Below are 15,271 nucleotides of genomic sequence, written 5' to 3'. Positions count from 1 at the left end.
AGATTAGCAAAGCTGAACATGCCAAATTCAAGTAGAAAGCAAGCTGCACTGAGGAAGGGTAGAGTTTTCCTTATGCCTGGCCTTCCTCAAAATAGGGGCAGCAGTGTGGGAAACAGGACTCTTCTACTTGCATCTTCTTGCCAGAGCTCTTCCAGAGGCAGCTACTTGTAAGTGGGTAATTTAGCTACAGCAGTTCTGCTGAATTGGATTAAAATCTCTGTTACAGTGCAATGACTTTTCAGCTGCCAGTGCCACGAGAGCAACCTCATTTAAACAGCTTTCATGCATATGACATTTTCATAGCTGTGTATTGCTCAGTCTGGTCCATTCCCTGATGACCCTGGACACTGAGCTCTAAATGCAAGCAAGTACAACTTCCTCCTTTCCTTTTGCAGGAGAGATGTTATGTGGTAGAAGGCGAGACTTCTCTGTATTGCTCCTTGCAGAGGCATAGTGACAAAAGTACATGACAAAGTGCAAATAATTAAAGGTAGATCATTCCTATGAGCGTGCCTCAATTACCAAGGAAAATAGGAGTAGATGTGCAGAACTGATTAAGGAGGGCTTATCAGTACACAAAGGACAATGGCAGCCATGGGAGCTACAGATGAAGCTTGGCATGAAAGAAGAGACAGAGAGAACAATCTGTTCCCACATACCAACTGTGCCTGCATATTTTTCCCTGAGGAAGGTTTCGTCTCTGTATTTCTTTGAATCCCTTTTTCTCATGGGCCACTTGCTTCCGTTTCAGTTGTGCAGATGGAAAGGTATGGGGCCTTTTGGTCCTTCAGTTGCCAAAAATATTGAAGGTCTCCATGCTGAAAGCAGTATCAATACCCCATCCATTTAAAACATTAAAAGCATTTCCCTTTTCTTGTGCTTCTGGCAGACTTTGCACACTTCCTCCCAAAAGCCAACAGTTGCAGGTTTTGCTAGTATTTACTAGTAGAATTACACTAGTATTATTTACTAGTATTACACTGGTAAAGCAATATGAACTGTTCTGCTTAGGCCACTACAGAGGCAATGCCACAGAAGGAAACCTGGTATGCAGGTGTGGGATGCTCAGTATGCAGGTATGGGATTCCTTTCAGTCTTGCACATACACTGTTCTATAAAACACCTGGGGGCTGATACACACATATAAAAATGTATTATTACAGATATGCATTTATTAATTAAACATTTTTATCAATTATATCAATAATAAATATATACATATATGCATATTTTGTAAAAATGGAACACTGCTGTTCCTTAACTGAAAAAAAAACAAAACCTGCAGAGAAAGCAGATTAAAGGACAAAGAAATATTGCAAATACTGTTTGCAGGAAGAATTTTGAGGGTTCTTAGTAGAAAAAGAAAACCTGCAGATGCACCTGAAAACCATTGTCCTTCATGTGAAAGGGGAGACAGTACTTGGTTACTGCATTGCTGCAGAGATCCTCTGGAAGGATGGTTTGAATGGTTGTAGGCCTTAGGAAGGATGTAGTCAGTAGTTTTTGCCAGAGAGCTTTATTTGCCAGCTCAGGGAGCTGCATCTCATGGCAGCTGCTGTTTTAGACCGCAAATTCTGTTAAGGGTCTTTGATGACAGCATCTCATTGCACCACCAAGTGGCCACACTAGCCAGTGCTTATGATTTTATTCACAGATGAGTTTTGAGAAGTCAGTATCTTTCTTGAATTAAAACCAAAAAGAAGCCGTTAAATATATTGAATAGCTGAAAACTCATATTGTGCTGATAAACAAAGACATTCAAGATTTGTTTTCAGAGCAGGTAAAAGTAGAGCTGTGGTTTTGTTTTCCTATCTGTGAAAGAAGCCTCAGAAGTTGGAGGCCAGATTTTCGTAGTGGTAAGCTAACTGTGGGTTTATGTCCGAAGAGCAGAATATGTGTCATCTTTTCCAAACGTAATAAAACAGCTGTAGCTTCCTTACTAAAGAATAAAGCACCCTCACTTACCATAGGAGGAGATGCTCACTTGATGCAGAGGAGGAAAGATCCATTAGATGATAAGTTTGGCAGGTAAAGCAGAAGGCTTTACCTTGGCACACAGGCTGGAGGAATGGTGTGTATGCCTCCAGCAAAGGGCAGAGAAGTGTCTGATGTACTGTGAGCTCCAGGGGCTGTGTCTGAGGGCATATGGGGAGGAAGAAGGGCCTTTTCAGCACTCCCACAGTGACAGTCCTAGGTCACAACTTGACTCTCAGCACATCAGAGCTCAGAGGAAACCTATAACTTACTGCCCAGGACATTGTCTCCCTTCCGTTACGTTTGGCTGCTCCATGTCATAATTTTCATCTGTAAGGCTGTGTTGTCCTTGCAGGTAAAACAAGCCAGTTGAAGATAATCCAGGGATATGCACTGATAATGTAACCTTGGCTGCTTAATGTGTTAAAATCGTGAAATTGAAGGATATGTAGCTTCTGGAAGTATTTAATCTTACCTCCAATAGTCTTTGCCAGACATACAGCATATGGCAGACATGATTAGTTATAGCTCACAATTAACTTCTGCTTGTCACTTATCAGCTGAAATACTGTAGGGAATATGTACTTAAATGATGTCTCTAGCATTAGAGACAAGACAAAGTATGTTAGTTGTTTGTGTTCAGGTTTGGGGTTTTTTTTTAAGCAAAACCATTAACACAGATACCAACTTAGTGTGCCATGCAGCATTAGCACAAAGATTTGATACTCACATATAAACACTGTGTTCCAGCATGAAAACATACACAGAATTAGTGGTTAAGAGCATTAACTATATTCTAGCTTGTTATGTGATTGATTTGGAGAACATGAGGGGGTTATGTTGAAAACATGGAATAGTAGCAGAAAACAGCTGATTTTTGACAGGAGTAATTCTGAGTAGGGTGTTTAAATATGGTTGCATGAAATTAATGAGGTTTTCTCACATAAAAGCAGTTTTGCTTCAGTGGAAACAAGACCAGAAACTAGGTTATGATTCTGCACATCTTCTTCCCTCAGTGAAATCAATAAAAGAGTCAATTACCTGCTCAGATCAGTAAATGTTTATAGGGTGTCAACTTTTGAGCTCTAGATTTGTTTTCTAATTACTTGTGAAGTTCTTCGTATGCCTATGGAGTTTAATTGATAATATGGTTTAAAACTGTGCAGTGTTAGAAGGTCACTCTGAGACTGATTAAGATATTACCAGACAAGCCGCTGCTGTTAGTCATCAGTTTCCAGTAAAGCCCACAGTGCTCTTGGCACTTGCCAAATTGAAAGATAATTTTATTGCCCCTTGTCCTCACCAAAGGAGAAGCCAGAGATGCATCTATTTGTTAGTCCCTATCAAGATCAAGTTTGGGGATTTTTCATAAACAAACATTGACATTTACAGCTATGATTTGTTTTCGGGGGGTTTTTTTGTTTGGGTTTTTTTTTTTAATGAAGGTCTGCCTAGTCAATAATTTTAGTGGCCAAACTTGAAATATGCTTCAACACAAAAAGGCTGGATTTTCCATGAGTACCTTCCAAAGAGATTTGGAGGTATTTCTTGACTTCATTCATTTGTGCTTCTCTGTTTTTCAACAGATGGCAGTTTGCCTAGACATAATGTAGAATTAGCTGTTCAAGCCACATCGTGTTAAGGTTAAAGGGTCTTAGGTCTGACATCATTAATGCTGTCTGCTTTTCCCCTTGATCCCTGCAGCTTCGGGTATTTTTCTCTGGGTCACTTTGCATTCAGGTGAAAGGAGGAGGCTTTGGGTGCAGCTGCCCTGGTTAACACTGCCAGATTTCATCAGCAGCATATGAAATCCTAGGAGGAAGTCTGGTGCTGCATTGGAATAGTCCCATGATGGCACTGGGATAAATCCCGGCCTTGTTACTGGGGCACCTGCTACTTCCTGCTGTAGCTTTGAGGTACACGTTCATCATGTACAAGTTGAGTGTCTGACCTGCACATGATGCAATGCTATGTTAATTTTCTGAGGCTGGCATTTCTTCTGAAGCCTGAGTGGTTCTTGTTCAGCTCTTCAGTGGAGTCTTCTTAAAGCTCTGCCAAGTCCCTCCAGTGTAATAAGTAAATGACCTTAACAAGATTGAGCTTTTTTTGCAAAGGAGCACAGTTTGTGTGGGAGGTTTTTTTGGGTTTTTTTTTTTATTTGTTTGGTTTTTCTACATAAATCTAACAGACAAGATTGTCTCTGAAAATGCTGCAATTCCATATGACCTTTCAGGATGCCACCAGAGTTCCTCTTCAGCTGCCCTGAACAGATGCAGATCAGTTCACAGGTGCTCCCAATGCCATGGTCCTATGTATTGCTGTGAGCAGGAGTGTCCCACACATCACCACAGGCAGCAGTGCCCAGCCTTTGGCTGCACACATGGCTCCCAGACAGGATGCGCTGGAGGTGGCATGCTGGGCTAGGCATCCAGCGAACAGCTGTTACACTCATGTTCTGTTAGGACAGTGCTTCCAAAATAGTTAATTTAAACAAATGATTAAAATTTAAAGGATTATTAATGTCCAGTTTTTAATTCATTTGGGTTTTTTCATCGTACACACATCAGCATTCTTAAGAAAGTGCTTTAAATCTTTAAAACAGCTAGGTCTTATATGAATAAATGTGTATGAGTTATTAAATGTGTATGATGTACCCAGGTACATCAAAATAACTGGGTAACTTCGGAGGTACCAGACTGGTATAAATGCAGACCTCTAGGTGTTTGCTACAGTGGAGAGAGGTAAGCTTTTGATTTAGATGTTGGAAATGATATATTGGATGCTTTGGTGGGTATACAGACAACCTTGATTCCTGATAAAAGCACCTCTTTTAGGCTTTGCCCTGCCTGTGGTGTTCATTATATCCTTCCATTTCATCCGAACAGGGGTTTTTTGAAGAAGAGGAAGGTAAAGAATATATCTATAAAGAACCCAAATTAACCGGCTTGTCTGAGATCTCTCAAAGGCTGATGAAACTGTATGCAGACAAGTTTGGAATAGATAACGTGAAGATCATTCAGGATTCCAACAAGGTACAAAAGAAATGCTGGTTTTTGAACAGTGGGGAGAACTGAGCTCATGGTGCATGTTTTGGGAGCTGTGTTTTGAATGAATATGAACTGAGTGTGTGTATTACCTCGCGTGACCTAGTTTTACAACCGAACAAAGATCCTCACCTTATAGCGTGGCAGGTCCTGCATGGGAATGACGATATTATAGCAGGGCATCACAGTCAGTGGAAAAAGAGCATATTCCAGCATATGCCTGCAGAGAGCATGCAGATGTTTACTGCAATGCGGAAGCAGGTTGTTTTCTCTCTCATTCAGTTTTCATCCATTTCTGCCAATGACTATGTTCAAAAGTCCCACTGTTCTTACGGTCCCCTTTGTTAAATACCTTTGTATTAATCTGTGGTCTTAATATTAAAATAGGAAGTATGTTTTAATCAGTATTGCTATAGAAGCATCAGAAATATAACAGATGCCTTGGAAGCTTATTAACAGAGTTTTATGTTTGCCACTGTTACACAGGTCAACCCCAAAGACCTAGATCCAAAATACGCGTATATCCAGGTGACGTATGTCACGCCTTTCTTTGAAGAGAAGGAAGCCGAAGATCGAAAGACTGACTTTGAAATGCATCACAATATCAACCGCTTTGTGTTTGAGACACCCTTCACACTCTCAGGAAAAAAGCACGGAGGGGTAGAAGAGCAGTGCAAGAGGCGCACGATCCTAACAAGTACGTGTCCTCGGGATGCTTCCCCGCTCCCATCCACCTTTGCCAGTTAAGCCCAGCAGTGCATTTAATGTGCCAGGTTTTCTGCAGTCAGTGGGCAGAGTATGCTGTGCAGACTGATAAGTAATCTCTTCAGTGTGTCCATTGGCAAATTATGTGCTCTCTTACAACCTTGCCGACTGTCCGGGGAAAAGTTATTTTCATTTGTGGAGTCATCAGCAGTCGTATTTTCTCATATTATTGACATCTTAACTGTTCTTGCAGTGATGTAACTTGGGAGTGGTTTTGCTGGAGGCAGTTCAGCACTCAGAACCATTGTTCTTTTAAATAACAAACAAGTCAAAGAAGAAGTGAAGTAGGGTGACTATTCTAAGAAGATTAAAACTTGGCAGATAGGAATTTTTATTCAAAATCAGAGCAAGATACAGCATATAGATTTTTTTTTTTTTTAAGTGGAGGTAAGATTTCATCTCACTGGGCACAGTGTTTTAAGACAGGAATGTCAGGAGTGCTAGATATGTCTATTCTTACTGAATCATATTAAACAGAAAATGTTTAGTTCCTTATCATGGTGGAAATCTCTTTTAAAGAGGCATCCTTTGTGAAACTGCTGCTGAAACTTGACCTGTCTGTATTTTGGCTGGGAATATGAGAAACTATCTGAGATGGAGGCATTGCTGTCATGGGCAGCCATGAGCAGAGCAGCTGATATTCACATCAAAGGCTCCTGAATGACAGAAAATCCCATTCCCCATGGACTTCACAGCTTCCCCCAAAGGGCAAAGTGAAGAAAGCTGCTTACAGTACAGGCATAGTCACCTAAAAGTTTTGTTCTGGCAAGTCAGGAAAGAGGCACTGATGTCTGAGGGCATCTTGTTATGTGACACAGCTTTGCTTGTAAGAAGAAAAAAGGAGGAGTGGATTATGTGTGGGTTTTTTAAGTGCTTGAGCAGCAGTAGGTGTTCTGAGACCTATTGTTTTGCTTCTTTAAATACTGTTTTGTTGGGTGAGTTTCTCTGATATGTTTCTTGCTTTTGAGTAGCCAGTCACTTGTTTCCCTACGTGAAGAAGCGTATTCAAGTCATAAGCCAAACCAGCACAGAACTGAACCCTATCGAAGTAGCGATTGATGAGATGTCCAAAAAAGTCTCGGAGCTCAATCAGCTTTGCACAATGGAAGAAGTGGACATGATCCGACTGCAGCTCAAACTCCAAGGAAGTGTCAGTGTCAAGGTAATAACAATTTGCCTTTTTTAATTTATTCTTTCTCCTTTCAATGCATCTACCTAAAATTTTGTTCTGATTTTCAACATTCCAGATGTATTTTCTCTGTTTTCTACTTCTGCTCATATTTTGTATTCCACTGCTTTTGGAGCCCACTCTAAAAATGTAAGAGAACAGAAAATTTTCCGCTGATGTTGATGCCTGCTGGGTTTATGTGCAAATATAACTACTTTAGTCAAATCTTCTCTAAATTAATGTTAAGACCTTTGCAACAAGACCATCACAGGTCACTTGAGAATACAGCCTGTCACATAGCCAAGCATGCAAATACTTTAAAGGGAGTTTTGTTAGGGTTGGTTTTGTCATTTCCTATTTAGAAAGGTTGGGAATGGTGAGAGTTGCATGTATTTCTTGTACCCTCATTAAAATGGCCTCAAACATACAGCTTTCTGGACGGTTAACTAAGTGAGGGCTTTCAAAGGCCAGCAAGGGTATGCAGTTTGTGCAAGGCCGACCAGCTGCCTTTTCTACAGTAAAACTCTTCAGGTCTCATCCAGGTAACAAAACGAATGAAGTGATGTCCTTCACACAGGTTTGGTTGCCTGAGGCCAGTCCCCAGTCCTTGGAACACAAGAGAAAATGAGAATAAGCTGCTTGTTCTGTGTACCTAAGCTGCATATTCTTCCCCCAGGTAAATGCTGGACCAATGGCCTATGCTCGAGCTTTTCTTGAAGAGACAAATGCTAAGAGATACCCTGATAATCAAGTTAAGCTTCTGAAGGAAATCTTCAGGTAAACATTGTTCAGACTTTCAACCCTCTGCATAGTACTAAATAGCATGAGTAGGTGTGACATGAAATCAGGCTGAATTGAACCAGGTTGGTTTACATCTGCGTTTACCCTTTCTTACAAGTCATTCCCAGGAAAACATTTACTGAAGTTTTGGGCTGTTCTAATAGCCTGCATTCCTCTTGATCTGAGGGTGAGCTCTGAATATCACTTCAAACAAGGTATAATTTGAAAGGGGGAGAAGAGGTAGAGTGTGTGTATATAGATAGATAGATTTTATTTTTCCATTACCACAGAATTTGCATGCTTGTTCTTTGTGGTTTTGTGCTTGTAGGCAATTTGCAGAAGCATGTGGACATGCTCTTGATGTCAACGAACGCCTTATTAAGGAGGACCAATTTGAGTATCAGGGAGAGATGAAGTCTCATTACAAGGATATGCTCAGTGAGCTCTCTGCAGTTATGAATGAACAGGTTAGATCATCTATTTTGTTGCTGGTTGGACTGAATGAGAGTGGCTAATTGTATCTTCTAGTGACAAATGAAGCTGTAGAGCAAATTTAAAGTAAAACCTGATAGTGCAGCGGTCACTGAGAAAACAAAGGTTGCTCCTTTTTTTTTTCCCTCTCTTTATTTCAAATCCAGGTGTATTGTATGTAATGAATCTGATTGTTCAACAAAGATCTGTCCTCTGCCTGTCGTACTACATATTGAAAAGGTGAATGTTCATGAAGCTAAATGCAGACTGAAGTCTAGAGGCATAGGAAGATAGATAATCAGTAAAACTGGTGTTTTATGCTTCACTTGCTTTAGCCTACAGCTGTGATATATTTAATTAAAGCAGTAAATTGCATTTAATACCTAGCTTGAAACTGGAAGAGGTATCTTTATAGTTCCTATTTGTATTCAGCTTTCAGAGCAAGAGTTACTACTGGGTTTTTTTTATATATATATTTAAGTACACTGTCAAAATACATGCCATGTATTTCGGCTGTTCGCAGCTTCAGATGGATGAACATGCATGGTTGCATTCTATGAAATACATCCCAGAATACTGAACTGGGCTTCAGTGCACACTTGCAGCTACTCTATTGCTGCATCTATGCAGATATTATTTTTTTGGTTGTTTTTAATTTAAATATTGAGTGATTCTGCATACTAAAGCGTGAATTAAATCATGCTTAGCTGTTTCTCTGTGTGCTTGTGTGTAGGCCACCTTAATTGCATCTGTGAAGAACTTAGTTTCTACCAGTTGCATTTCCAGGTGCCTATAGCATATGTAAGCACTACTTATGTAGAGAGTTACTTTGCTTAACCGTTGTTATCAGAGATAGCATCTCACAGAAGTGTCTAATTGGCACTCCATAGACCATGCTGTATTATTCATCTTCACATGTGAGGAGAATAAGGATTTACCAGCATTTTTTGGCCCATTGGTCCTGCGGAATTGAGCTGTTTTTTTTCAGGGTATAAAGCAGTGTAATTGCTTTGAAGGCTTGGCGTATGCCAGGTGGGGGGTCAAGCTCAGTGGTCATTGCTGTTCTGCGAGTCGTGCTCCCTGCCCTTTCAGGTGTATAAATATTTGTGAACCTCAAGCATTTCACTGTTTTTATTGTAACTAATATTTATCACTGTTTGTGATCACTGGAATTTGAAAGCCCACACTGAAAACCAGTCTCCCACTTGCAGCCTTGTGGGGCAGCCTTATGAGCAGCAGCCCAGTTTTCCAGGCAGCACGGCTTTTTGTGATAACTCTGCTCCTCCTGCAGTGAATGCATGAACTGCCTACTTCTGAGCAGTATTGCCTCAGAGAAGTCATGTGCTGTAAACTGTGGCTGAAATATCTATCTCACAGTTAGAAAGCTTGAGGGTGTCTGTGCTGTGTGCTTTACACCAGCAAGATTTGCCGTCTTTCCCTTTGTCATGTTCAAGAGGGTTTTATTTGCTCACCCACTGACAGTGACTCATCACCATGTGTTTTTCTCTCTTTTGTTTTGTTTTATTTTTCTTTTCTGACAGCTCTGTCATGGTCCTTGCTTATACAGCTTCTCTTCTTCCCTGTCTAACATTTCCCTCAATACTATATCCAAAAGTGGTATGTTCATTTTTCTTACATCTACTTTTTCTTTTAATGTCATGTACTTTCCTCACTTGCTGGTTTTCTACTTGGTATGTTTGTTTATTTTCATGTCTATGACTCCCTTGCTCAGAGACGTATGAAAAAGAAGGGACAAGATGTACATGGTGTGGGAATAGTTCCTTTTCAGAGCTGCCAGAGTTGCTGGCTCAGGCACTAAAGGTGTACGTGGGAGCAGCATGGTCACGTCTGCCCAAGTAATAAATGTGGTGTGGTTGACCTGCAGCCCTGACCAGGGATAACGGGGGGTCGTAAGATTGTCCCTGGAGCTTTGTGAAGGGGAAAGGCTTTCTCTTCCACTATTGACAGCTGCGTGGTCAGTGGGGATGGCCCATGTCTCTGCTGTGGATGCTTCAGCACAGTGCCTCATGGAAGAAGGCAGGTTTTCAGTCTGTATTTATAGAATAGGCTTTATAGCCTATTACCAAAGCTAAAAACAACTTTAAGAAAAAAAAATATCTTCCTTCTTGCTAAAGCCTATTTTAGGACAGGGAAGAGCAAACTTTTGCCACTGCTCCTCCCTAAGAGCACAGGTTTGCCTGCAGCCTCAGCCTGGCAATTGGTCCAAACCCTCCTAACTGACATACTTTTCCACTGCCCTGTGTGTGAAGCTTGGTGGGGATGCTGCATGCCTCCAAATGAGTGTGTGGGCAGAGCTGGGGCTGGTCTGTACCAGAATCAATAGGTGCCACTGCACCTAAAATGCAGGTGACTTCTCAGTTGTGTTTGTATGATTGTTGTTAGAGAAACATAGTTCAGAGAACACCATGAAGCACCTCTTGGCAGAACCTGGTGACCCCAGCCCAGCCCCATTTATTCCCCCAGCTCAGAGGATATCCTCCCACTCACTGCAGCCTCCAGTCACTTCTGTGTACCTGGGCGAAGTTTATTATCTGCTGTGAGATCTTTAGCATCATAGTGTAATAAATAAAGTACCAAACAGACTTCAGACATCAAGCTTCAGATTTCTCTCACTGTTGCATATAATTTTTTCTTTCCTTTTTTATCAAAAGATTGCATACAAGGAGGATCCAGCAAAACAGCACGGAATGGAGCGCACTTATTCACGGGTCATCAATAGAGCCAGCTCGTCTGTGCCAGCAACAATCATCCCGGCAAATCCTGATGCTTGACTGCGGTGTGAGGAACAGATGACCCTGGGAAGATCTGGGGTGGCTGGGTTGGGTTTTTCCCTTGGGTTAGCTTTTTTCCTTTCAGATTAATAGTACTGAAAATTAATTTGATGACGGACAATGCCAGGAAAAGGATTTGTGGGTCATGATTTTAATTTATTGGAAGTCTTCACGATGTCCTTTTTTAAAACTGCAAGCTTGATTTTGGTTTTTTTGTATTTTCTTTTCCTGCCCCAATATTTGCACATTCCCTGTCTTTTTGTTGTTGTTGTTGTCGTCAATTTTTGGTTTTGAGCAGCCTTTCTTAAGCCAGGCTGATAATGAAATTCCCATTGAACAGATAGCTACACAGCAAACCCTAGGTTTGCTATAAATTATAATATATCTAATACTGAGTCCTAGTATACATATATTTTAAAGGTCAGAGTGGATGTTTTATAACATTTAAGTATATTGCAATTGTAAATAGAAGATGTGTAAAATATGTCATTTTTACAAAATTTAAAAAATACCTTTTTAGTTAATTATGACAGTACTAAGAATATGGATAACATTTCAGTTACTATTATATTAAAATATTTGTGTATGTGTATAAAAGCGTCCATAAATTCTTTTTGAAGGTCTGTGCATTGGTTCATTGCCAGTAAACCATGCTTGCCTGTCCTGGGTTCAGCAGTAGCAGTCATTTTTCTCCTTCTTAGTAGCTGGTGCAGTGCCGTGTTTTTGAATTTCAGCCTGGGAACAGCACTGATAACACTGATGTTTTTAGTTGCTGCTCAGTAATGTTTACTCTGACCAAGACCTTCTGAGTCTCATGCTCTGTCAGGGAGGAGGGTAAGCTGGGAGGAAGCAGAGACAGGTCACCTGACCCAAACTAGCCAAAGAGGTATTCCATACCACAGCACGTCATGCCCAGTATATAAACTGGGGGCAGTTACCCAGAAGGCCCAGATTGCTGCTTGGGTCGGGCTGGGTATCGGTTGGCCGGTGGTGAGGTGTTGTATTCTCTTCCCTTGTTATTTCCCTTATCATTATTATTATTGGTGGTAGCAGCAGTGATTTGTGTTACACCTTAGTTACTGGACTGTTCTTATCCCAACCTGTGGTGGTTACATTCTTTTGATTCTCCTCCCCATCCCTCTGGGATTGGGAGGAGGAGGGTGGGGGAGTGAGCGAGCAGCTGCGTGGTTCTGAGTTACTGGCTGGGCTTAAACCGCAACAATGCCAGAGCAGTGGAGATGAGGATGCCTCCTGCATCCCAGCTGTCCATTGTGTTGTGGTTGCTGATAGGGATGCTTATGGCTGTCTGCAGAACATGGGTTCAGATTCTCTCCATGGCCCCAGACTGGGGATGCCCTGGGAAGCAGGGGCTCAGTGTAGTGCACCTGCTTGAGGCCAAGGAAGCTCTGCCTCTTTGAAGTTTGTGGTCCCAGGTTTTGCCCAGGGTCTATAGGGAAGCCATGTGCCTTTAGTGTGATGTTTTAGTTTCCGCATCACATTGGGATGAGGTGGAGCAGTTCTGCCAGCTCTTAAAAATTCTCTTTATCCTTGGCATCCCACACTACTGCATGTTCATTCCTTTGTCCATAGAAAATCCCTGCTTTCAGGGGTCCCTGCTCATTGTGCAAGTATGTTAGGATCCCTCTCTTCTATGCATCCGGTCCACACAATTGGGATAAGCTGTGACTCATTTTTCCTGGAGAAACCCTAGTGATTCCCCTGATACCTCCACAGGTTCATGAGGATTCATTCAGAGCAGAGGCCAGTGCTGTGTGAAGATACCATGAGGGTTTTTCCAGTGCGTTGCCTCATTCTGCCCTACTATCTCCTTTCCCTGTATCTCTTCTCGTTACACCCTTAGGTCACAACAGGTGAATCTCTACTCAAGCCTGGCCCTGCAGGCAGGAACCAAGGGTGGCCTCTAAATTCACCCCATCTATATGTGCAAGGCAAAAGTGCATCATCCAGTCTCTACCTGTTTGCCAGTGCTGTACTTGCTGCCAGTGCTTGCGGATGTGTCTCACTGTCAGCAGATCTGGGATCTTTCAGAAGGCATCTTTGCTGAGGGTTGAAACCCACATGTAGTTCTGTCCTGGTGAGGGAAGAGGGGGAGTGGTTGGGATGGGCCCCACTCCAGCATTAGTACAGCAGCAGTGTAAGCTCATGTCTGATTTGGTAACAGCACAGGCTCTCTCCAGAGCACCGCACACCAGCATCAACCACATGGCTGGACAAGAGCCAAGCACCTTCCTCATCCTTGCCTTGAAAAGCCAGCTCTGCTCATCAGACACTGCACTGTTTAACACCAACAGTCTGCTGAAAGGAACAATTTCTGGCCCAAATTTTAACCTGCTTTATACTGTACATGTAGCGGTAGATGAAGTTACCTGAATTACCTGCTCATTTGTATATGTGGAGGAACCAGTCACCAGTGGCAACAGAAGGAATCATGGTACAGAGGAGGTAAGCCTGAGCATCAAGCCCTCTTGTCCCTTGGTTTGTTGGTCTTGCTGGACTCATTTTGCATTTACTGTGATCTGTACTTATGGATGGGTACTTCAGAAGCCATCAAGGTGATTTAGAGACAGAATGTTTCTAATTAATGTTCATGAGAATTGAGCAGCTGAATCTGCTGGCATCTTCAGGAATAACTAGATTGCAAAAGCCTGGTTTGCACTGTGGGAATAGTGCAAGCTGCCACTAGGCAGGTTTGAAGCCAAGCTGTGCTCTGAAAAGCAGAGATAATGAGAACCCTGGATTGTTTTCTCACTTGTACACAAAGTGAGTTTCATATATAAGTGTAAGGCTGTGGGGTTTAATTGGTTTTAAGCCACCAGCTCAGCACCCTCCCAGGGTGTTTGAAAATCCAGCCCTTATTTTTGCTGTTACCTTATTGCTAGTGTTGGAGATGTAGCTGGGTCCTTATTCCAGATGGCTCTTCCTCTCCTACTGTGTTGAAGCACTTTCAACATAGTCCTGTGAAAGCAATTAGCAAACATTAGCTTTGAACCAGGTTGGCAAAAAGGAGAAAAACCAAAGCATGAAAGTATGGATTGTCCCAGCATTTGAGGGGAAATGATGAAAGGCACAGGAGGCTGTGGCATTATTACAAAGATGGGGTTTGGGCCTTTACCACCATAAAATTCAGTGACCAAAACCACAGAAGTTAGATGTGTTGGTGCTGGATCCCACATCCACCCCCATCTGCAGGCTGTGAAACCCTCACAGGTCTGAATGGTGTAGCATCACATGCCACAGAGCAGGCGCTGTAAGAAAAGGCTCTTTTCGTACAATGGCTGCTTTTCTAACTCTTAGGATTACAGGAGGTCTATATAAATTTTTTTCTGCCAAAAGCTCCACTCTGAGACTCCTTTTGTGTAAGGCAGCAACGAAAACATGGTTCAGCTGTTCTCAGAGCTGAGGCTTTCTCCACTTAACTGTGGGGTTATGTAGGTGTTTACAGGTGAAACTTCGATAAGGACTGTTTTTTAGGCTATGAGCGAGATTATTAATAACAGGTAAAAAACTAATGCATATGTCTAAGTGTCTTAATTTAGGACTATTGTTGGTATCCTTGCTGATGCTCGGCACATTCAACTCTCTCACATTCAGATTACTTGTGTAAGCAGAAAATAGGCATTTTTCTCCATTTTACTCTCATGGCAAACAGTTCTGTGTAAGAAGAGTTCTAAGTGGAGGCTGAGAAGCTATGTCACAGAGAAGGAATATTGTGAGGCAGCTGGAGCTGGAGGAGAGGCAGGTGTGGGGCAGCACCAGGCCCTGTAAGAGATGCAAGGGGCAAAAGGGCTGAGGACAAAGCTGAGCTCAAGGATGCTCTCATCTCCCTTTAGAGTGCAAACTCTTGAGAGTGCAAGAGAAATTATTCATGTTTGTTACTTAGTGGAAGCTATCCCAGCACCCCAAAAGGAGTTACATGTTATACATATTTTATGTTTAATCACATCTTTAGTGACACCCAACCACAACCAAAGGCTTAAATTTCAATTAGAGGGAAATGTATTAAATGTTTAATAGGAATCATTCCTTACAGGGTAATTATATCTTAACATTCATTGGAGAGATGTTACATTGGCAATGTGATGTTGATCTGCACATGGATGAATTGGGGGGAGGTTGGTTTGGTTTTCTTTGGGGGGGGGGGGGGGGGGATGGTGTATAATATCCAAATGAGAAAAAAGGAGGATGATCTGTACCATTCATGCGCACTCCAGACACACCACCCCTCTGCTGCCCAGCCACAGGCCTGGATCTGGGGA

At 42.0% G+C, this 15,271-nt stretch overlaps 1 protein-coding gene across 11 annotated transcripts in view; it reads left to right on the top strand.

Annotated features, from left to right (window-relative positions):
- The window catches only part of DOCK10 (dedicator of cytokinesis 10), a 158,169-nt gene extending 146,503 nt beyond the window's left edge, over window positions 1-11,666 (top strand). For 8 of the 11 annotated variants that reach the window (XM_062638894.1, XM_062638892.1, XM_062638890.1 and 5 more), the window contains 7 exons: window positions 4,860-5,006; window positions 5,505-5,715; window positions 6,755-6,945; window positions 7,628-7,728; window positions 8,060-8,198; window positions 9,744-9,819; window positions 10,875-11,666. In XM_062638894.1, the coding sequence (XP_062494878.1) occupies window positions 4,860-5,006; window positions 5,505-5,715; window positions 6,755-6,945; window positions 7,628-7,728; window positions 8,060-8,198; window positions 9,744-9,819; window positions 10,875-10,942 (933 nt within the window). In that variant the 3' untranslated portion in view covers window positions 10,943-11,666. The remainder of the gene's footprint in view (window positions 1-4,859; window positions 5,007-5,504; window positions 5,716-6,754; window positions 6,946-7,627; window positions 7,729-8,059; window positions 8,199-9,743; window positions 9,820-10,874) is intronic. The other 3 variants (XM_062638891.1, XM_062638898.1, XM_062638900.1) reach the window with 1 other exon arrangement.
- Window positions 11,667-15,271: the final 3,605 nt, after the last annotated feature.

Source organism: Pezoporus occidentalis, unplaced genomic scaffold (genome assembly GCF_034315485.1).
Source record: "Pezoporus occidentalis ecotype Australia unplaced genomic scaffold, CSIRO_AGI_Poc_V1 ctg59, whole genome shotgun sequence".
Classification (NCBI taxonomy): Eukaryota; Metazoa; Chordata; class Aves; order Psittaciformes; family Psittacidae; genus Pezoporus; species Pezoporus occidentalis.
Note: the sequence above shows the minus strand (reverse complement) of the source record. Positions and strands in the feature narration are given on the sequence as shown.